Source organism: Ranitomeya imitator, chromosome 2, assembly GCF_032444005.1.
Source record: "Ranitomeya imitator isolate aRanImi1 chromosome 2, aRanImi1.pri, whole genome shotgun sequence".
NCBI classification, from domain to species: Eukaryota; Metazoa; Chordata; class Amphibia; order Anura; family Dendrobatidae; genus Ranitomeya; species Ranitomeya imitator.
Window position 1 is genome coordinate 233,274,353 of NC_091283.1, and position 22,890 is coordinate 233,297,242.

At 50.0% G+C, this 22,890-nt stretch overlaps 1 protein-coding gene across 1 annotated transcript in view; it reads right to left on the reverse strand.

Annotated features, from left to right (window-relative positions):
* ATAD5 (ATPase family AAA domain containing 5) overlaps nt 1-22,890 on the reverse strand; it is a 36,026-nt gene that overhangs the window by 2,440 nt on the left and 10,696 nt on the right. Inside the window, exons 8-22 of the mRNA XM_069748752.1 lie at nt 22,437-22,594; nt 22,129-22,261; nt 13,065-13,373; nt 12,891-12,987; nt 12,559-12,638; nt 12,180-12,319; nt 11,784-11,934; nt 11,515-11,694; nt 11,092-11,198; nt 10,900-10,993; nt 10,670-10,734; nt 9,828-9,996; nt 9,517-9,668; nt 8,612-9,375; nt 8,369-8,527 (exon numbers count right to left, since the gene is read on the reverse strand). Of these exons, the coding sequence (XP_069604853.1) occupies nt 8,369-8,527; nt 8,612-9,375; nt 9,517-9,668; nt 9,828-9,996; nt 10,670-10,734; nt 10,900-10,993; nt 11,092-11,198; nt 11,515-11,694; nt 11,784-11,934; nt 12,180-12,319; nt 12,559-12,638; nt 12,891-12,987; nt 13,065-13,373; nt 22,129-22,261; nt 22,437-22,594 (2,758 nt within the window). The remainder of the gene's footprint in view (nt 1-8,368; nt 8,528-8,611; nt 9,376-9,516; nt 9,669-9,827; nt 9,997-10,669; nt 10,735-10,899; nt 10,994-11,091; nt 11,199-11,514; nt 11,695-11,783; nt 11,935-12,179; nt 12,320-12,558; nt 12,639-12,890; nt 12,988-13,064; nt 13,374-22,128; nt 22,262-22,436; nt 22,595-22,890) is intronic.

Sequence of the window (22,890 nt, forward strand, 5' to 3'; positions counted from 1 at the left end):
CAACGTCTGTGACCGAACTGTAAGAAACCACCTAAAGGAAATGGGATTTACACACAGTAAAGCTAAATGAAAGCCATCATTAACACCTAAACCGAAAAACAAGGTTACAATGGGCTAAGGAAAAGCAATCGTGGACTGTGGATGACTGGATGAAAGTCATATTCAGTGATGAATCGCGAATCTGCATTGGGCAAGGTCATGATGCTGGGACTTTTGTTTGGTGACGTTCCAATGAGATTTATAAAGATGACTGCCTGAAGAGAACATGCAGATTTCCACAGTCATTGATAAGGGACTGCATGTCCGGTAAAGGCACTGGGGAGACGGCTGTCATTACATCTTCAATAAATGCACAAGTTTATGTTGATATTTTGGACATTTTTCTAATCCCATCAATTGAAAGGATGTTTGGAGATGATGAAATCATTTTTCAAGATGATAATGCATCCTGCCATAGAGCAAAACTGTGCAAACATTCCTTAATAAAAGACACATAAGGTCAATGTCATGGGCTGCAAATAGTCCGGATCTCAGTCCAATTGAGAATCTTTGGTGGAAGTTGAAGAAAATGGTCGATGACAAGGATCCAACCTGCAAAGCTGATCTGGCCACAGCAACCAGAGAACGTTGGAGCCAGATTGATGAAGAGTCCTGTGTGACCCTCATTAAGTCCAGGCCTCAGAGACTGCAGGCTGTTAGAAAAGCCAGAGGTGGTGCAACAAAATACTAGAGATGTATGTTTGTTTTTCATGATTCCACAATTTTTTCCTCAGAATTGAGTGACTCCATAATTTTTCCCCTATGCTTGGTTAAAAAAAGTAACCATTACTGACTCCCACATTTTTTGTTCTTGATTTCTTTTAGTGTTTCTTAAAACCAGAAAGTTGCCATTTGAAATGACTTTAGTTTGGTGCCATGTCTGTGATCTGATTTTTTTCTACAAAATTAAACAACTGAATGAACATCCTCCAAGGCAGGTGACTCCATAATTTTTGCCAGGGGTTGTACATGCTCAGTAGGGAGCAGTGCTGTGGAGTCAGGGAAATTGAGGAGTCGGAGTCCGTGGTTTGGCTTCCTGATGCCACAGGAGCCTATAGAAGAGACCAAAAATCTCAATCCCAACGTAGAGGACACAAGATTCCCCCCTACAGAAGAGACCGGAAACCTCAGGAGCCTCAGTCCAGACATGGAGGACTCTTGATCCCCCCTAAATGACCAAAAACATCAGGAGACTCAATCCAGATATGGAGGACACCATATCTCCCCCCTACAGAAGACACCAAAAATCTCAGAAGCCTCAATTCAGACGTGGAGGACTCCAGATCCCCCCTAAATGACCGGAAAACTCAGGAGACTCATTTCAGATGTGGGGGACACAAAATTCATCCTATCGAAGAGATTGGAAAACCTCAGGAGAATCAAAATAGGCATGGAGGACTCCGGATCCCCCCTAAATGAACAAAAGCATCAGGAGACTCAATCCAGATGTGGAGGACACCATATCCCCCCTACAGAAGAGGCTGGAAATCTTAGGGGCCTCAATCCAGATGTAGAGTACACCAGATCCCCTATAGAAGAGACTGGAAACCTCAATCCAGAAGTGGAGGACATCAGATCGCCCCTAAAAAGGATGCCGTAAACCTTGGGAGCCTCAATCCAGCTGTATGGATGAAACTGAATCCCCCATAAAGAGATGGGAAACCTCAGGTGCCTTGAAATCGAGACATGGAGGACACCAGATCCCCACTCCCCAACAGAAGAGACCGGAAACCTTAAAAACCTCAATCAAGACATGGAGAGCATGATATCCCCCTATAGAAGAAACCGGAAATCTCAGAAGCCTAAATCCAGACAGGGAGGACACCACATCTCCCTGAAGGGACCTGAAACCTCAGGAGCCTCAATTCAGATGTATAGGACACCAGATTCCCCCTAAAAAAAACTGATCACATTGAAGTCCACACCCAGAATTCCTCCGAGAGCTCCAGGACCTGCCTGCAGAGTAGTCTCATGACTCAACTGCCCGAAAATCTGAGCAGCTACTTGTGCCACTTCACAACCACCCGCTACTTACAACACCTCACCAATGCTTACACTGCCTCACCTCACTCACCCACTACCTACACGGCCTCATGACCACCCACTACTTACACCCCACCACCCGCTGCTTACACCACCTCCTCACCACCACCCAACGCTTAAACCACTTACCGCAACCTGCCGCTTACACCACTTCCTCACACACTAACCGCCGCTTGCACCACCTCACCACGACCCGCAGCTTACACCTCCTATATTACAGACGTAACACAGCTGGAGCTGTTCGAGAGAGGGATTAAAGCCAAACAATTACACACATAAAGAAGAGGCTGCACCCACAACCATCAGATCCCAGGACTCATCGCTGCCTCCTGAACCGAATATCCTCCTCTTAAACTACAGAGAAACAATTGTGGAAAACAAGCAACAACGTCCTGGAAATGTCCAACACTAGAGAATGTCATACAGTACAGCTCCGGGGGTCGGGTTGGAAACTACAAGACAGAATGCCATTATGTCCCAGGTGTCAGAGCCATCATCCATAGAGGAAATCTACAGGAGCCAATAATAACCAAAACTGGGAAATCTCCGGCGGGTTCAGCGACCTTAGAGCTGTCTCATTACTGAGCCCTGACAAGAGGGTTTCTGCCATCCTCTGCCAAAAAGACCCCGACTCCATCCCAGCGCTTGTCTGTAATCATTGAAGGGCAGCAAGACAGAACAAGAGGCATCACTGACCTGATCTATGAAGCAAAGACAGCTTGGACGCCTCCTCTCTGGATGCGGGGAAGGCACATCACCAGGCACAAGGGACTAAAGGAGGAGGCGCAAAGAGTCTGCTCGTCAGGGAATGTCCTCACTGTCAGCCCGTGTCGTGACCCTACACTCCTCACAGTCAACCAGTGTCATGGTCCTACGCTCCTAACAGTCCGCCCATGTTGTGGCGGTACGCTCATACTCAGCCCGTGTCGTAGCCGTACACGCATCACCGCCAGCCCATCTTGAGGCCGGACATGCCTGACAGTCAGTTTGCGTCTTGACCCTACAACCCTCACTGTCAGCTCATGTCGTGGCCCTACACTCCTCATCATCCGCTTGTGTCATGGCCCTACGCTGCTCCCCGCCAGCTCGTGTTGTGGCCCTGCACTGCTCCCTGTCAGCTCATGTCATGGTCATACACTTCTCAGTCAGCTTGTGTCGTGGTCCTACACTCCTCACAGTCAGCTTGTGTCATGGTCCTTGTCACAATAATGTAAAAATGCCATGTTCTGAGTAAATTTTTAGAAGGTACCACGGTATCAGATACACGCTGTGGGCTCTCTGACACCCCCCCTCTTCTCTGTCAGCAAGGTGAAATTCTAAGCCACTCTTTATCCCCACTCCCTCAGGAATGTCTGTTTGCAGCTGTGAAACCGAAAGAAGTAAAGTGTAGCAGCGCATGGCAATCCCTTTGTGTAGCTACAGTGGTCCTTTAAGACCAAATATATTAAAACAGGATATTCACAGACATAGGCAGTTCATATTTCTGGAAACTGCAGGGACAGGGCTCCCAACTGGTGGGATTTGGGAGCTCAGCGCTTAGCAGAATTTGAGAAACGCATTACTGCTTAACCGGGGCTCCTAGCCAAGATGTGTTTACACTTAAACGAACCCCCAGGTCTCACGGAGCATAGTGATAACTTTGTCTTTCTTTTACGAGGTTCATACGCCAAGATATGTATAGAAATGGCTTGCCATAAATTTAAGGAAGGGGAGTATTCAGCCTCTGAGTGAGGTCACCACAGGAGTGCCTTGGTTTTGGGCACAGGGATAAGTGAATGAGTCCTCCTTCACTTTTTTTTTGTCCAGGGTCTAGCTGCAAGACACATCTGCAATGCATCTTGATGTGTTGCCCTACCCCAGAGCAACATGGTCTGCAATGAAATGATATGAAAGAACTGAAAGTCTATTTTCTTCCGTTAATCCCTTTTTATTTGTAATTGTCTATATATACGATACTTGCCTTCTCTTATAATATCCTTTTACCCTTTTGTAAACACTGCCTACCTTTTGGAGTAAAATAGATAAAATTACTAGCTTTGTTTCACCTTTCTCTATAATGTACTGTCACGCGCTCTGAAGTGAATTACGCTACTAATTTGGGTTGGCTTCGGAGCCGTTATTAATTAAGAAATTGGAGCTGGTGGCAGCGGATTTGTCCTGCGCTTTTGGGAAACCTGGTAGCGACGGACAGCGTTGATAATTATTGTTCCTGCCTGAGTGGAAGTAGTTATATCGCCCTCGCTGCAGTGTGCCCATTAGCCAGTACATGGCAGGCAGCCTTTCTGGCGACTAATTATCTTAGGTGCTGTACCCTATGTGACCTGAGGGTAAGCGGGGCGCCAGACAGCTGCAAAAGTTCCAAACCGGAACTGGGATATAAATAAATCCCCTTCAGAAAAGAATCAGGGCAACAACACAACCCCAATTCATAACATATTGGTGTCAGAGGTGGGGATGATAAAAATATCCTCCCTGTAATTCCTGACAGTCCTACACTCCTCACAGTCAGCTTGTGTCGTGTTCCTACACTCCTCAGTCAGCTTGTGTCTTGATCCTACACTCCTCAGCTTGTGTCGTGTCCCTACACTCCTCAGTCAGCTTGTGTTGTGGTCCTACACTCCTCACCGCCATCCCGCGTCGTACATTCCTCACCGTATGCTCGTGTGGTGGTCCTACACCTCTCAGTCACCTTGTGTCCTTGCATTGGTGTTTCTATCAGAATTACTCATGCACAATGGCAGGAGGCAGCAGTGTCCCTCCCATGCTCCCGGCGTTCCCTTTGCCCCATGATCTCTGCCCTCTCTATAAGATCTTCTCCTGACATCACAGGTCTCGGTTGGAGACAACACACGGAGTTATTCAGGGCGACGTTCTCCTTGACTTATTCTCAGTCACATCTCACTAAATGTCGGGAACATCTTTAATACATGAACCCAACTACTACTCTGCAGCACAGACCCTCGCCCCGTCCGGTGGGAGCACTGCTGCCGTACTGAGTATACAGTGTTACATCCATCAATAAGTACTAAAAACTAACGATGAGGGCGATCTGCATCCCCGTCCTGACTGGGACCAATGGCTGCCGATACACCGATGGTAACATTCTAATGTATGTATGTATGTATGTATGTATGTATGTATGTATGTATGTATGTGTGTATGTATATATATATATATATATATATATATATATATATATATATATATATATATATATATATATATATATATATATATATAATATATAATATATAGCAAAGTACCCATTATCTTCAAGAAGCGGCACAGCTTGTGCCATCCCACATGAGGGCACAGCTCAGACTGTCGCCCTGTGTGAGAGCACATGTGACAACACAGCATTTAATCTTAATTATTCCAGACCTTTATTTTCAGTAGCCCAGGAGACAGACTATTGTTCGTATGAGTCTGAACGTTGACTCTTGATGTAGATTGATTTTATGTTTGTAAATGGTTGACTGGCTGCTGTTTACCTCTTATATCAGCTCCTATAGGTTATTGTCTACTATCTTTGGAGGACAGTTAAGGTACCGTCACACTAAGCGACGCTGCAGCGATACCAACAACGATCCGGATCGCTGCAGCGTCGCTGTTTGGTCGCTGGAGAGCTGTCACACAGACAGCTCTCCAGCGACCAACTATGCCGGTAACCAGGGTAAACATCAGGTTACTAAGCGCAGGGCCGCGCTTAGTAACCCGATGTTTACCCTGGTTACCAGCGTAAAAGTAAAAAAAACCACTACATACTTACCTACCGCTGTCTGTCCCCGACGCTGGGCTTCTCTGCTCTGGCTGTGAGCACAGCGGCCGGAAAGCAGAGCGGTGACGTCACCGCTGTGCTTTCCGGCTGCCCGGCGCTCACAGCCAGAGCAGAGAAGCCCAGCGCCGGGGACAGACAGCGGTAGGTAAGTATGTAGTGGTTGTTTTTTTTACTTTAACGATGGTAACCAGGGTAAACATCGGGTTACTAAGCGCGGCCCTGCGCTTAGTAACCCGATGTTTACCCTGGTTACCAGCGAAGACATCGCTGAATCGGCGTCACACACGCCGATTCAGCTATGTCAGCGAAGAGCCAGCGACTAAACAAAGTGCTGGACTTTCTGCCCCGACCAGCGATATCACAGCAGGGGCCTGATCGCTGCTGCCTGTCACACTGGACGATATCGCTAGCCAGGACGCTGCAACGTCACGGATCGCTAGCGATATCGTCCAGTGTGACGGTACCTTTAAGCATGGTCATTCAACAATCAATGTTTGCTAAAATGTTAATTACCCATTGTATAAGTCCAAGTGGCCTGCAAAACAGTGAAAACCTGTGCAGACTGATTAAATACTCAAACAATGAGAGGTCATCTCATCTCACCTTCCCCCTGACCTGAGGAGCATGACTTGTAGGACAGATGTTGGTATCAAAAGATCTCTATCCTTAACAGTAAAACCTGTTCTCTTCAACATATTCATTAATGATCTGGTAGAAGGTTTACACAGTAAAATATCGATATTTGCAGATGATACAAAACTATGTAAAGCAGTTAATACAAGAGAAGATAGTATTCTGCTACAGATGGATCTGGATAAGTTGGAAACTTGGGCTGAAAGGTGGCAGATGAGGTTTAACAATGATAAATGTAAGGTTATACACATGGGAAGAAGGAATCAATGTCACCATTACACACTGAACGGGAAACCACTGGGTAAATCTGACAGGGAGAAGGACTTGGGGATCCTAGTTAATGATAAACTTACCTGGAGCAGCCAGTGCCAGGCAGCAGCTGCCAAGGCAAACAGGATCATGGGGTGCATTAAAAGAGGTCTGGATACACATGATGAGAGCATTATACTGCCTCTGTACAAATCCCTAGTTAGACCGCACATGGAGTACTGTGTCCAGTTTTGGGCACCGGTGCTCAGGAAGGATATAATGGAACTAGAGAGTACAAAGGAGGGCAACAAAATTAATAAAGGGGATGGGAGAACTACAATACCCAGATAGATTAGCGAAATTAGGATTATTTAGTCTAGAAAAAAGACGACTGAGGGGCGATCTAATAACCATGTATAAGTATATAAGGGGACAATACAAATATCTCGCTGAGGATCTGTTTATACCAAGGAAGGTGACGGGCACAAGGGGGCATTCTTTGCGTCTGGAGGAGAGAAGGTTTTTCCACCAACATAGAAGAGGATTCTTTACTGTTAGGGCAGTGAGAATCTGGAATTGCTTGCCTGAGGAGGTGGTGATGGCGAACTCAGTCGAGGGGTTCAAGAGATGCCTGGATGTCTTCCTGGAGCAGAACAATATTGTATCATACAATTATTAGGTTCTGTAGAAGGACGTAGATCTGGGGATTTATTATGATGGAATATAGGCTGAACTGGATGGACAAATGTCTTTTTTCGGCCTTACTAACTATGTTACTTCTGCAAGGGGTCTTTACAGATCAACAGCCAAGGCACCATGGCTCCATCAAGAGGAATACAGATTTGACATTCTACAGGATACCAACTTAAAAGGACTATGGCCATAGCTGGGGGAATACAAATCGGCTCCTTTGACCATCATTGAACCCATGGAGACATTTGGAGAAGCCAAGTCGGGGATCCACCGGTCTCCTGGCTCCATGGAGACGTTCAGAGAAGCTAGATTGGGACCCTCCAGTCACCTGGCTCCATGGAGACATTCGGAGAAGCTAGATTGGGACCCTCCGGTCACCTGGCTCCATGGAGACATTCGGAGAAGCCAGGTTAGGACCCTCCGGTCACCTGGCTCCATGGATACTTTCAGAGAAGTCAAGTTTGGATAATCGGGTCACCGTACTGAACTGTTATCTTCCTAAGCTTGTCATTACCTCCTCTCTCTGTTTGGGCCACAGGTGGGGTAGTCAGCCCTGGAAGCTTTGAAGTCACAGCTGCCATTATCCCGGCGAGTCAGCAGAAGGGTGAGACTAATGTGCACCATCTTGGGTACTGTACTGGGACTGTTCTACGTGTTATCTGCCCGTTTTGTGGTACAATAAAGTATTGCCACACTGTTTTACCCTCACCCTGTGTGGTCTGAGTAGTATTATGCCCATGAGGAAAGGAGAGCGGGTGTTTGGTGGGATGAGCCCTCGTCCATGCGGTTTCGGCTAATGGACTAGGGCGCCAGCTGACCCAGTTTCCTCAGCACATCTTGTCCAGAATGAGGGCACAGCTCGGACCCCCACTGGTTATCAGTAAGACTTGGTACCTTTCTATCTGGTATCACAGCATACCCCGCACTCCTCACCTTCGCTTGCTCTTGCCTTCCTCTTTGGCCTTCTGCAGGCGGCAGATGTTTCGCAGGGCTGGCAGATACTCAGTCACATTCACGGCTCTGTTCCCCAGGCCAATGAAAGCTCGATGGGACATCACGTCCCTCGCAACGGATAAGCGACTCTCCACAATGCTGTAAGAAGCATAAATTTCAGGAGGGGCCACACACCGGACACCCGGCCGTACGGACACCAGGACCCCCAAACACACCACTTACCCTGTGCTGGAAGCTGGCTGGCCGAAGTACACCTGATGGCGGGCCTGGGTCACATGCAGGGTCAGCTCCTCTGATGGGTCTTCACCAGATCGCTTGCACAGCTCTAGGGAAGCAGCCACGGATTTGTGGAGCTTGGAGGAACACTTCTGGAAGGAGAGCGCCTCCACCAGGGCACGGATGTCCCCACCGCTCTGGCTGCTCCACCAGTCCCTGCTGTCACTCCGCAGCCCGTCACACAGACCGTGCTTCAATCTGCTCCCTGTCCAGGTGGGACGGCAGGTGTGAGCGGGGTCTGCCGTGCCGCAGGTGGAGCAGTCTAGGAACGACATGTGGTCGGCAAATTCTGCCATGGAGTCCAGACACTGACAGACCAGGAGGGAAGCGGGCTGCTCCCTGGAGGAGAGCACTCTCCTCACAGGCCTCACCTCAGTGTGGGTGCAGGGCTCCGCTGGCCTCGGTTCAGGCTCCGCTGTGAGCGATGCGAGGGCCTCGTCCAAGGAGTCGCTCTCGAACAGGTCGCTGTCATTGAGCAGCACCAACTTCCTCCGGCGTCTCATGGTTGCAGACAGCTGGATGTCTGCCTCCTCGGTGATGTGGTCGGCGGCAGGCAGCGGGTTTTCAGAGGGGGCGGCCGGTTCCTCCACGTGCACAGGTAACGGCAGAAGGAACTCCAGGTTACTGGGTGTGAAGTAAACGTTCCTGGCGTGAAACTCTGCCAGCAGCCGCACGATCCCGTCCCAATGTACTGGATCCAGGATCCGCTCCTGAAAGGGAAGAGCAGAGATTGCTGCCGAATCCATGACTGATCACACGGTGGGGCCTTGGCAGGACAATCACCATCCTCTCGGGGGACGATCACCACCACCATCTTCCCAATACATGAAACTACAGGAGGATGTGCTCACCTTCACAAAGGAGATGAGGCGGTCAGTTGGGGCGATGATGTTGTCTACACCCAGCAGGTTCTCGGCACACCCGGCTTGGCGCAGGGGCTCGTCTGCAGCGCTGCCCTCGGGTGCTGTGCAGAAGGTGTCACTCATCTCCATCATCTGATTCCCTGTAACACAGACAACATGAGCCGACAATCCGGAGCCACCGGCAGCTCCAGCTCTCGCTCGCTACTGCTCTTGTGCCAGTCTGCACCCGAGCTCTAGGTGAATCAGGAGGCTGAGGATGAGCAGGTCTGTATATAACAGCCTGTGACGCTGAGCCTCACCTGCAGGCAGCCTGTCCGTCGTGCCTCCGCTGCGGGCCCAGAACTGCAGGTGCAGCATGCTCGCTCTCACATCGCAGCCAATCGCTGTCAGAAACGTCATCATATCTTTGCTTTCCGTCCGAAGGTTTTCAGCCAAACACAGCACCTGAAGGAAGCTGGCGACATTCACCTGAAAGACAGGGCCCATCAGGAAACCTTCGGGGAATGACTACAGCTCTCATCATCGCCGCAGAGGGCGGCCGCTCCCAAGCGCCGCAGAGGGCGGCCGCTCCCAAGCGCCGCAGAGGGCGGCCGCTCCCAAGCGCCGCAGAGGGCGGCCCCTCCCAACCGCCGCAGAGGGCGGCCCCTCCCAACCGCCGCAGAGGGCGGCCCCTCCCAACCGCCGCAGAGGGCGGCCCCTCCCAACCGCCGCAGAGGGCGGCCACTCCCAACCGCCGCAGAGGGCGGCCACTCCCAACCGCCGCAGAGGGCGGCCACTCCCAACCGCCTCAGAGGGCGGCCACTCCCAACCGCCACAGAGGGCGGCCACTCCCAACCGCCACAGAGGGCGGCCACTCCCAACCGCCACAGAGGGCGGCCACTCCCAACCGCCAGAGGGCGGCCACTCCCAACCGCCACAGAGGGCGGCCACTCCCAACCGCCACAGAGGGCGGCCACTCCCAACCGCCACAGAGGGCGGCCACTCCCAACCGCCACAGAGGGCGGCCACTCCCAACCGCCACAGAGGGCGGCCACTCCCAACCGCCACAGAGGGCGGCCACTCCCAACCGCCACAGAGGGCGGCCACTCCCAACCGCCACAGAGGGCGGCCACTACTTACCACAGTGGGTCCCACTACTCACCACAGAGGGTGCATGAAAGGAAAGGTCTTCAAAAGCTCCATCAAACATCATCCTGAACATCGGATCTAAGGCAACAGGAAAAAAAAAAAAAAAAAAAAAAAAGGACTTCACTGACCACAGGCATTCTGCTATGGCTGATAGCAGGGGACAATAGACTGGTGTGACTGCTCACTGTGGAACAGTCGATCATCGCACACGGACATGGCCCGCCGGCGGCCTAGGGCACTCACCATTGGTAGTGAGAATCACCGGCCTCTTGGTAGTGCTCATGAACGTCTTGATGGCGCTTAGAAATCCAGTATCATCATCGAAGATGACGTCGACCTGAGGAGACATGGAGGGGCGGACACTGAGGGGGGGGAAGACACGGAGGGGTCACTGGGCGCACAGCTCGTGCCGGAGCAGCACCCCACCACACTCACCTCCTCAAACAAGATGAGGGACGTGGCCGTTCTGCGCTGCGACTCCTCCGCCCTGGAACCTCGCTCTGCCCTTGAAGCTTTCCCATCATCATCATCGCTCTGTGGAGCTGAGCACAAGACCTCATTACCACCCCCTATAAGTGAGGAGACCCCCACAAGGTGCACAGGGGACACCAGGTACAGAGGGAATGGATGGCCGACACCTGCTGAGCGAGGAGGAGACCCGGCCCCCGGAGATGGAAGGAGCAGAGTCTGCACCTCACACCCAGGAGCCACAGGCGGCCTCTCCCCGGCCACAGGTGGCTGATAACAGGGAGAAGCAGTCATACAGACCATCGCCTGATACAAGGGACTTTGGCTGCGTGTCCTGCGGGGGGGCATGGCGTGGATCTCATTACCAACTCAGGGGATGGAGGGTCTCACCTCTGACAAGCTCCTTGATGGTTTTCTTGACTTCGGGGTTTTGCTTGGAGGCCGCTTTAAAGAAGAAGTTTAAGGACTTGGGGGCCAGTCCGTTCTTGGGGGCCAGTCCACTCTTGTGGCCGGGCCCTCGGGGCGACTTCCTCGGAGAGGACACCACTGTCTTCGGGGAGTTGAGCTTTCCTAGGATGACACATGAAGATTAGGAAACAAATCTGATAGGGAGGTCATGTGACCGTGCAACACAACTCGCAGGAGTCAGCCAGACTTACGGGGAGACTTGACGGTGCTGGAGCTGCTGAAGAAGCAGGGCTTGTGTGCGTGGACCCCCTGCTGGTCCACCTGGTGGGACTGCGTGGCTTCTTTCAGCTGGGCCAGGATCTGGCGTCCGCTGCGCTGACAGGAAGCGTTCACTTCAAACACCTGAAACAAGAGGTCAGGATAAGCACCAGAGCCCTGCCGGCAGCACAGCTCCCTCTCCCCCCCCCCCCCCCGTGACGGCAGCACAGCTACCCCCTCCTCCCGTGACGGCAGCACAGCCACCCCCTCCTCCCGTGACGGCAGCACAGCCACCCCCTCCTCCCGTGACGGCAGCACAGCCACCCCCTCCTCCCGTGACGGCAGCACAGCCACCCCCTCCTCCCGTGACGGCAGCACAGCCCCAGCACCTTAAATCCCAGCTCCTGGGCACAGGCGTACACAGCGGCCGTCTTCCCCACCCCCGGGGGCCCGGTAATGTGCAGAGTGTTACACAGGGATTCCTCGTCACTGTCCTCGCTGTCATGGAAGTCACCGGTGCTCCAGGATTCTGTACAGCAGAAAGAGATTACTGTCTGTGCGGGAGGACGGGTGAGGGGCTGGAGGAGGGAGGGCAGCCGGGGAAGGGAGGCAGGGCAGCAGAGCCCCCCGCCGGCAGCAGAGCAGCCAGGGGAACACTGGCAAGGAGTGGCTGGGGGAGTGAGGGAGAGCGGTTGGGGAAGGGAGGGAGGACAGGTGGTTGGGGAAGGGAGGGAGAATGGCCGGGGAAAGCCTTGTTCTAGTCCTCACCATCTTTATCCATTCCGGTCTTCTGCGCTCGGCTCCTCTTTTCCTCCTTCTCTGCTCGCACCTTCCACTCCTTCAACCAGCTGGGGAAAAAAAAAATGAGGCTGCGCGCACACACAACAGGGCCGGCCGCGCGCACACACACACAGCAGGGCCGGCCGCGCGCGCACACACACACAGCAGGGCCGGCCGCGCGCCCACACAGCAGGGCCGGTCGCACGCACACACAGCAGGGCCGGTCGCGCGCACACACACACAGCAGGGCCGGCCGCGCGCACACACACACACACACACACAGCAGGGCCGGCCGCGCGCACGCAGTCACAGACTCCCACCTATGTAAGCTCCGGACGGCAGCAGAATTCCCTATGACTTCCGTGGAGCTGTGCGGCTGGTACTTCTCGGTCCACAGGATGTCCTCGGAGCTGGGATCTGTGGAGAACAGGGGCAATGTAGGTATCAGCCGGCCACAGCAGCTGTAGACCCCTGGGACAGACAGACGCGCCTACCCTCCGCCAGACATGGCCGGCTCTGCTCCTCTATGACGATCACATCGGGCTCCTCGCTGACCCTCCTGTGAGCTGATGGCGGCCCCTGACAGGCAGACGGCAGGCGAGAACCGGCTGTGCTGTCACACTGGGACGCCTCCCCTCCTATGCTCGCTGCAGGTTTCCTCCTCTTAGATTTTGTGAAGGGAGAATCTTTTCGTTTCCGTTTTGTCCGGTTGCCAGCCTCCTGTTGGGTGGTCTCGTTGCCGGTCTGCTGTTGGGTGGTCTTGTCCACAGCTTTTATACACTTTTCTGTTGACTGCGATGATTCTGCACAATATAAAATATCAATAAATGGTACAATGGAGACACGAGGGGTAGCTCAAGGGCAGTGGGTGCTCTGTCTGCTGTCCCAAAACCGCATGTATGAGGGCTCATCCCACCGAACACCCGCTCTCTCCTTTCCCTGTGGGCATAATACTACTCAGACCACACAGGGTGAGGGAAACAGTAGAAACATAGAACAGTCCCAGCATATACCCCAAGATGGGGCACATTACAGAGTCTCACCCTTCTGCTGACCCCCTAGGATAGGAGCAGCTGTTTTGGCAGAGCTCCCATGGCTGAATACCCCACCTGTGGCACGCACACAGGACGTAACGACAAGCGTAGGAAGAGGACAGTCCATTCAGGTACAAGGGCAGATGACCAGAGGGTCAAAACCTGGCTTCTCCTAAAGACTCCATGAAGCCAAGTGACCAATGGGTCTCATTCCTGGCTCCCACAAATATATCCATGATGCTCATGTGATGGTAGGTGCAAATCCTGACTAACCCAAACGTATCCATGGAGCCAAGTGACCAGAAGGCCCAAACTGGGCTTCTCTGAATGTCTCTATCGGACCAGGTGACCGGTGGGTCTCAACGTGGCTTCTCCGAAAGTCTCCATGGCTTCAGAGACAGTCAATGAAGCAGTTCTGTATTCCTCCAGCTGGGGGCGTGGTACCCTAAGCTGACATCCTGTAGAATGTCAAATCTGTATTCCTCTTGATGGAGCCATGGTACCTTGGCTATTGTTCTGTAGAGATTCCCTTGTTGTGGAAGAGTAGAGATCCCTTTTTATACCCACATCTGTCCTCCAGGTCATGCTCCACAGGTCAGGGGGAAGGCGAGATGAGATTACCTCTCATTGTTTGAGTATTTAGGCACTCTGCATAGTTTGTACTTCACTGTTGCAGGTAAAAAAAAACCCACAAATTTATACAATGGGTAATCAACATATTAGCAAACATTGATTGTTCTATGTCCCTGTTGGTTCCTGTCCTCCAAAGATAGCAACACAAACTGTAGGAGCTGATAAAGGTAGACAGCAGCCAGTCAACAAGTCGGTGCACACTTGCCGACGGGCTGCAGGGCACTCCTGCCGACTGGCCGTAATTTTCAAGATCCGGAGGACGTTGTAATTAATTTTTCTAAAGACAAATATTTAGAAATATGTGAAATATTATAGCATATCAAAATCACTGAGACTCAATCTGACCCAGACCTCGCATTCAGTTTTTGATCATCTTGATTACAATACAAGACAGTGGTTATATAATTGTTAAATATCCCCATAATGTACGTCTTCAATAGAAAAGAAGTAGCCCCTCCAAATGTGCAGCATATCTGATGGATAATCTGTTATTAGATGGATGATGGATCCCATAGACGGTCTGACATTATTGTAGTCCCTCCATATGTGCAGCATATCTGCTCTGGTGTCTCTACATCTCCAGTATATATCTGATGGACAATCTATATGAGAGAGTAGATGGATGATGGATCCCATAGACATTATTGTAGTCCTTCCATATGTACAGTATATCTGCTCTGGTGTCTCCACATCTCCAGTATATATCTGATGTACAATTTATATAAGAGAATAGATGGATGATGGATCCCATAGACATTATTGTAGTCCTTCCATATGTACAGTATATCTGCTCTGGTGTCTCCACATCTCCAGTATATATCTGAAGTACAATTTATATGAGAGATTAGATGGATGCTGGATCCCATAGATATTATTGTAGTCCTTCCATATGTACAGTATATCTGCTCTGGTGTCTCCACATCTACAGTATATATCTGATGGCCAATTTATATAAGAGAATAGATGGATGATGGATCCCATAGACATTATTGTAGTCCTTCCATATGTACAGTATATCTGCTCTGGTGTCTCCACATCTCCAGTATATATATATCTGATGGATAATCCATATGAGAGATTAGATGGAAGCTGGATCCCATAGACATTATTGTAGTTGTGACGGGGTGTACGGCAGAGCAAGAAGGGACAACAGGCCGAGGGATGATTCAACAGATTTATTATCAAGAACACTGGAACAACACATGCAGGTAGATCTACAGAGTCCACAATTAGTCCAATGGAACAGGTTCAGGGGCACCTCCCGATAATCCTTGTGCCAGGTAACAAAGCAATAGTCCACAATTAGTCCAAGGGATCCCAAAACAATCTCACGAACGACGAGATATGTCCTCAGCTCAAGTCTCGCCCCGTTCGCTTCCGCAGTCCCAGATGGGCGTGGGGTCTTGCCTCAGCTAAGAATCCCCACTCCTTCTCCTTCAAGGATCAACTCACATCTGATCTCAAAATAAGAATGGATTGTCTGAGCTCCTGGGATCCGCCCATGAAGGGGGGTTAGGGGTCACACCTTCTATTCAATGGTTGGGTCCAGCAGAAGATTCTAGACTGGTTGGCTCCACTTAGTCTATTCATTATGTGCATTTGACTAGCCACCTGCTGTGAGGAAGAATGGCTATTCCTCCACTAGTGATGTTGACAAAGCTTAATTACATTATAGCGCAGGGCTGCAAGTATTGGGGGGAAGGAGACAGGTTAGTTACATACACCCCATGACATTGCAAAATGTACAGTAAATACAACGAAAGAGAAGTCGCATCACATCATGACATATTATACAAAATACAGGACAGGGAAAAAACTACATATCATGACAGTAGTCCTTCCATATGTACAGTATATCTGCTCTGGTGTCTACATCTCCAGTATATATCTAATGGATAATCTATATGAGATTAGATGGATGATGGATCCCATAGACGGTCTGACGTTCTTGTAGTCCTTCCGTATGTGCAGCATATCTGCTCTGGTGTCTCCACATCTCCAGTATATATCTGATGGATAATCTATATGAGATATTAGATGGATGATGGATTCCACAGACGTCTGACATTTTTGTAGTCCTGCTAGCAGTTTTATCTTAATGGTGACTGTCACGGGGAGGATATTTTTATCACCCCACCTCTCACATCAAGTTGTCATGAAACGGTGTTGTTTGATTGCCCAGTTCTTTTCTGAAGGGGATTTATCTATATCCAACTTCCTAGTTCCGGTTTGAAACTTGCAGCTCTCTGGCGCCCCCTTTACCCTCAGGTCAGACAGGGTACTGCACCTAGGATAATTAGTTGTCAGAAAGGCTGCCTTACTTTGTACTGACTAATGGGCACACTGCAGCGAGGGCGATATAACTACTCCCACTCAGGTGGGAACAAAAATTATCAACGCCGCCAGTCTCTACAAAGCCTCCCAACCGCACAGGACAAATCCTGCTGCCACCAGCTCCGGTTTCTTAATTATTAAAGGGGTCCGGAGCCAATCCAAATCAGTAGCGTAATTCACTTCACAGGACGTGACCGTACGTTATAGAGCAAGGAGATACAAAGCTAGTAATTTTATATATTTTACTCCAAGAAGGTAGGCAGTGTTTACAGAAGTATAAAAAGATATTATAAAGAAGATAAGTATCGTATGTACAGACAACTACAAATAAAATGGGTTTAAAGTTGAAAAAACTTACATTTCGTTCAGATCATTTCATCTCCTGACTGACCATGTGCTCAGGGGACACATCAAAATGCATATCACACATCTGTATAGCAGCTAGACCCAGGACAAAAGACACTGGAAGACTGATGTCCCACTCAGTTATCTCCCAGCCCAAAACCAAGGCTCTCCCCCTGTGGTGACCTCACTCAGAGGCTGAATCCTTCCCTTTCTTGTATGAACCTCGTATACAGACGACACAATGATCAGGAGGTGCACTACATCGGGGGGATTCTAAGTGTAAACACGGAATAGTTACATGACTCGCTTACGGAGAAACCTGCTCCTTGCACTCGGGTTTAGCTCCTAGTGATTTCCGTGAGCTATAGATCTATCGATGGACATCCAGAATATATAATCCTTATATCTCTAGCCCTGATCGGTGCCAGTATACCTAGCTTTACAAGAACAAAAGAATCCCATGCTTACTGTACCAGTTTTAGCCAGTATCAGGTGGGATGAGGGGTTTTACACAGAGGCTGGCTTTCGCAGCTCAAAGCCATAACAATTCTTCAGTGATTCGAGTGAGGGTTGCTAGCACACAGCATGTATCTGAAAAGCCATGTACCTTTTAGGTATATACTCAAAACATGGCATATTCATATTATCGTGACAGTGACGCTTTATTCTGACATGTCAGATTTAGAGAAGACCTGGAGGAATGAACAGAAGATCCTGTATTCTGCAGGAAGGATCTGATCTGTAGATACTTGTATGGTCTGAAACTAGAAATGACGAGAAGATTGATCTTTTCATGCAAGTCTCCAATTGATGCAACGCCCGAAAGTTCACAAGTTTAAGGTCTGGGATACATTGCTATAAAAGTCATTGCTGTATAGGTGCCGTTCACGCAGTGTCAGCACTCGCTCATCACATCTGAAGACACTTTGAGGGGCTTATATGACAGAAAATACCAAAAAGGGACACCATTCTAAAAACTGCTCCCCCTCCAGGTGCGCAAAACCACATTCAAGTAGTTTATTAACCCTTCAGGTGCTTCACAGGAGTTAATGAAATGTGGAAGAAAAAAAAATGAATATTAAACTTTTTTTTTTTTTTCACAAAAAAGTTTGGCCCAAATGTTTTATTTTCACAAGGGTAAAAGGAGAAAATGGACCCCAAAATTTGTTGTGCAATTTCTCCGAAACATGCAGATACCCCATATGTGGGGGAAAATCACTGTTTTGGCGCACGGTAGAGCTCAGAAGGGAAGTTTACCTTTTTTTAATGTAAAATTTTATGGAATCGAGAGGAGATGCCACGTTGCGCTTGCAGAGCCCCTGATGTGTCTTAACAGTGGAAACAGCCCACAAGTGACACCATTTTGGAAATTATACCCCTTCGGGAATATCTACAGGTGCAGTGATGATTTTGACTACATAGTGCTTTTTTCAGAAACAAGAAGTAGTGAATATAGTTGAGGGAAAATTGCATATCTTCTGTTGTAGTCACCAGTACGTTGTAGCTACCAGTACGTTGTAGCTACCAGTACGTTGTAGCTACCAGTACGTTGTAGCTACCAGTACGTTGTAGCTACCAGTACGTTGTAGCTACCAGTACGTTGTAGCTACCAGTACGTTGTAGCTACCAGTACGTTGTAGCTACCAGTACGTTGTAGCTACCAGTACGTTGTAGCTACCAGTACGTTGTAGCTACCAGTACGTTGTAGCTACCAGTACGTTGTAGCTACCAGTACGTTGTAGCTACCAGTACGTTGTAGCTACCAGTACGTTGTAGCTACCAGTACGTTGTAGCTACCAGTACGTTGTAGTCGCCAGTACGTTGCAATCACCAGTACTTTATGCCCAGCTCGAACTACTGGAGACGCGCATCGCTACAGAAATGTCCAACACGTGGATGTAAATGTGATTTAAGTTGAAGCTTTTGTTGGAAACATTTTACATAACATTTGGGATCACATTTATCCTGCACTCTACACTGAGCACTTACTTTGAGGTTTCCATCTAAATCTCTGAGTGATGTGATTCAGATAAAACCCCCAAGGGATCCATTCACTATAATGAGGCAGCAGAGTTACTCTGGACTATGTCTGGCCTCTGTTCAGCTGTGTCCTTTTCAGAGGTACACAAAACTGTGGCGGACTGTGCCGTTATGCTCGCCTAAAAAGACGGACATCGCCGAATCACAGGTCAGACAGTGTCCACCGTGCCTCCATTCTTTGCTCAGCACCAGAGGTGTCTTCTTTAGAGGAGAGCTCGTGTCCTCATCCACCACAGCTTGCGACCATTTCTGGAGCAGGGTCACGGCTTCCTTCAGACACATAAGGACGTGCGTGACTCTGTTCTTCATCACAGTGAGCTTTACCGGACAGCCCTCTTGTACAGGATGACGTTGTCTCGCAGGATTTTGGTTGCGCAACGGAAATCTTGCCTTCTGTTTAATGTATCAAGATACAGCGGAGGAAATAAGTATCTGATCCCTTGCTGACAAAGACATGAACAGTCTATAATTATAATCTGTAAATCATTAAGATTTTGAGGCTGTCGCTTGGCAACTCGGATCTTCCACTCCCTCCATAAGTTTTCTATGGGAATAAGGTCGGAGACTGGCTAGGCCACTCCATGACCTTAATGTGCTTATTTTTGAGCCACTCCTTTGTTGCCTTGGCTGTTATGTTTTGGGTCATTATCTTGCTGGAAGACCCAGCCACAGCCCATTTTTAATGTCCTGGAGGAGGGAAGGCGGTTGTCACTCAGGATTTTACGGTACAAGGCTCCATCCATTCTCCCATTGATGCGGTGAACTAGTCCTGTGCCCTTAGCAGAGAAACACCCCCAAAACATGTTTCCTCCTCCATGCTTGACAGTGGGGATGGTGTTCTTTGGGTCATACCCGGAATATCTTTTCCTCCAAACACGGCAAGTTGAGTTAATGCCAAAGAGCTCAATTTTTGTCTCACCTGACCACAGCACCTTCTCCCAATCACTCACTGAATCCTCCAGGTGATCATTGGTAGACTTCAGACGGGCCTGCACATGTGCCTTCTGGAGCAGGGGGACCTTGCGGGCAATGCAGAATTTTAAACCTCTACGACGTAATGTGTTACCAATGGTTTTCTTGGTGACTGTGGTCCCAGGTGTCTTGAGATCATTAACAAGTTCCTCCCGTGTAGTTTTAGGCCAATCTCTCACCTTCCTCATGATCATGGAAACCCCACGAGGTGAGATTATGCATGGTGCCCCAGATCGATGTTGATTGACAGTCATTTTGTATTTCTTCCATTTTCTTACTATTGCACCAACAGTTGTCTCCTTCTCACCCAGCATCTTACTTATGGTTTTGTAGCCCACTCCAGCTTTGTGTAGGTCTATGATCATGTCCCTGACATCCTTATAAAGCTCTTTGGTCTTGCCCATGTTGTAGAGGTTAGAGTCTGACTCATTGAGTCTGTGTCATGTTATCGGCGTCTGCGTGGTGTGAATGACGGACGCCATCTTGGATCTAGCTCCATGTCACTGTGAAGATCGGGATCTTACCCGGCGCTGTTTCTTCTCTTTTGGTGCGTTCAATCTGTTCAGACCACACTCCAGTTGAGCTGCCGGTCCGTTTAGCTGTTCCTTCGGCGTTTTAAAGTCCTGTGAGCCACGACGCAGGTTAGTGAAGGCACTGAGCTCCAAGTTCAGCCATAGTCCCCTTAGGAAGGGAGTTTCAAGAAAGTGGGCTTTACAGTATCCAGACCTTCCATCTGCAATACACCCAGTACTACCTACAGAAGAGAGCCAGCTCCAAAAGTATCAGATATTGTCAATCGAGTCAAGAGGGCACTTGGTGTCATGGAACATCTTCCTCTCATGACCCAGACCATCAGCACCCTCACCTGAATCTTATAACGCAAAGTGACCTGAACCATTTTCTTAGAGATGTGGATCTGCCCATAAAGTAAGGCTGAGCTCTTAGGTTCCCAGCTGCAGCAGGAAGGCTGAGCTCTTAGGTTCCCACCTACAGCAGGAAAGCCGAGCTCTTAGGTTACCGGCTGCAGCAGGAAGGCCGAGCTCTTAGGTTCCCGGCTGCAGCAGGAAGGCTAAGCTCTTAGGTTCCCGGGTACAGCAGGAAGGCTGAGCTCTTAGGTTCGCGGGTACAGCAGGAAGGCTGAGCTCTTAGGTTCGCGGGTACAGCAGGAAGGCTGAGCTCTTAGGTTCCCAGCTGCAGCAGGAAGGCCGAGCTCTTAGGTTCCCGGCTGCAGCAGGAGGGCTGAGCTTAGGTTCCCGGGTACAGCAGGAAGATCGAGCTCTTAGGTTCCTGGCTACAGCAGGAAGACCGAGCTCTTAGGCTCCTGGCTACAGCAGGAAGACCGAGCTCTTAGGTTCCTGGCTACAGCAGGAAGACCGAGCTCTTAGGTTCCTGGCTACAGCAGGAAGACCGAGCTCTTAGGTTCCTGGCTACAGCAGGAAGACCGAGCTCTTAGGTTCCTGGCTACAGCAGGAAGACCGAGCTCTAAGGTTCCCGGCTACAGCAGGAAGGCCGAGCTCTTAGGTTCCTGGCTACAGCAGGAAGGCCGAGCTCTTAGGTTCCCGGCTACAGCAGGAAGGCCGAGCTCTTAGGTTCCTGGCTACAGCAGAAAGACCGAGCTCTTGGGTTCCTGGCTACAGCAGTAAGACCGAGCTCTTAGGTTCCCAGCTGCAGCAGGAAGGCTGAGCTCTTAGGTTCCTGGCTACAGCAGAAAGACCGAGCTCTTGGGTTCCTGGCTACAGCAGTAAGACCGAGCTCTTAGGTTCCCAGCTGCAGCAGGAAGGCTGAGCTCTTAGGTTCCTGGCTACAGCAGGAAGGCTGAGCTCTTAGGTTCCCGTCTACAGCAGGAAGATCGAGCTCTTGGGTTCCTGGCTACAGCAGTAAGACCGAGCTCTTAGGTTCCCAGCTGCAGCAGGAAGGCTGAGCTCTTAGGTTCCTGGCTACAGCAGGAAGACCGAGCTCTTAGGTTCCCGGCTGCAGCAGGAAGATCGAGCTATTAGGTTCCCGGCTAATCAGTATAATCACTGACAACTAAAGATGGTTATTGTCAGAATCATGAATAAATGGCTCATTACACAGCTGAATTGGACCACATCTGAAAATATGTACAACCTTGTAATCAGCACAATCACAGAACACTCTGCAATTATCAGTTCAATCACCGGAGAACACCACTCCCCAATAAGTAGTAATCGGCACACACCTGACTGGGAATCACTTTGTTTTTTGAGGAATTGCGTGTAGAATCTTCTGACTGGGAACTGAGGGTTCTGGGAACGGATCTCAGCGAGGAGACGGCAGCGGATGACATCAGAGAGCAGCGGCCGAGTGTGAACCTGGAGACAGAGACAGTCAGATATGAGGGCACAATGTGTACCCCAGCAGTGCACCTGTATAGCACGTGCACCCCAGCAGTGCTCCTGTATAGCACGTGTAACCCGGCAGTGCTCCTGTATACAGGATCTGTGTGACCACCCGTGGTCAGGCCAGCCATCCCCTACCGCAACTCACCGGCGCAGCACGCCTCTCGATGGCAGATTCAGAGTTTACAGCTGTGAAGTCACCCAGAGAAAGTGCAAGACATGAAATGTTGGGGGTCCGGCCGCTCGGTGGAGGGAGGTCGGTCAGCAGGCAGTGGCTCGGCGAGGACAGACTCCACATGGTGCCACCTGCAGAAGGAAGATGATGAGCGACAGATCCCAAACATCCTCTGCTGGTATGCAGCTCCTCTGCTGACCTACAGTGGCTTACAAAAGTATGCACCCCCTTGGCATTTTTCGTCTTTTGCTACCTCACAACCTGGAATTTGAGGGTTTGCAGCAGTTCCTGTAAAGAACGTGCCGACAGCTGTGAACCTTTGCTTTTTTCGTTCTACTGTGCAGCAAACAACAGGACAAATAACTGAAAACTTCAGTGTGCATAACTTCACCCCCCTGAAGTCAGCGCTTTGTAGAGCCTCCTTTTG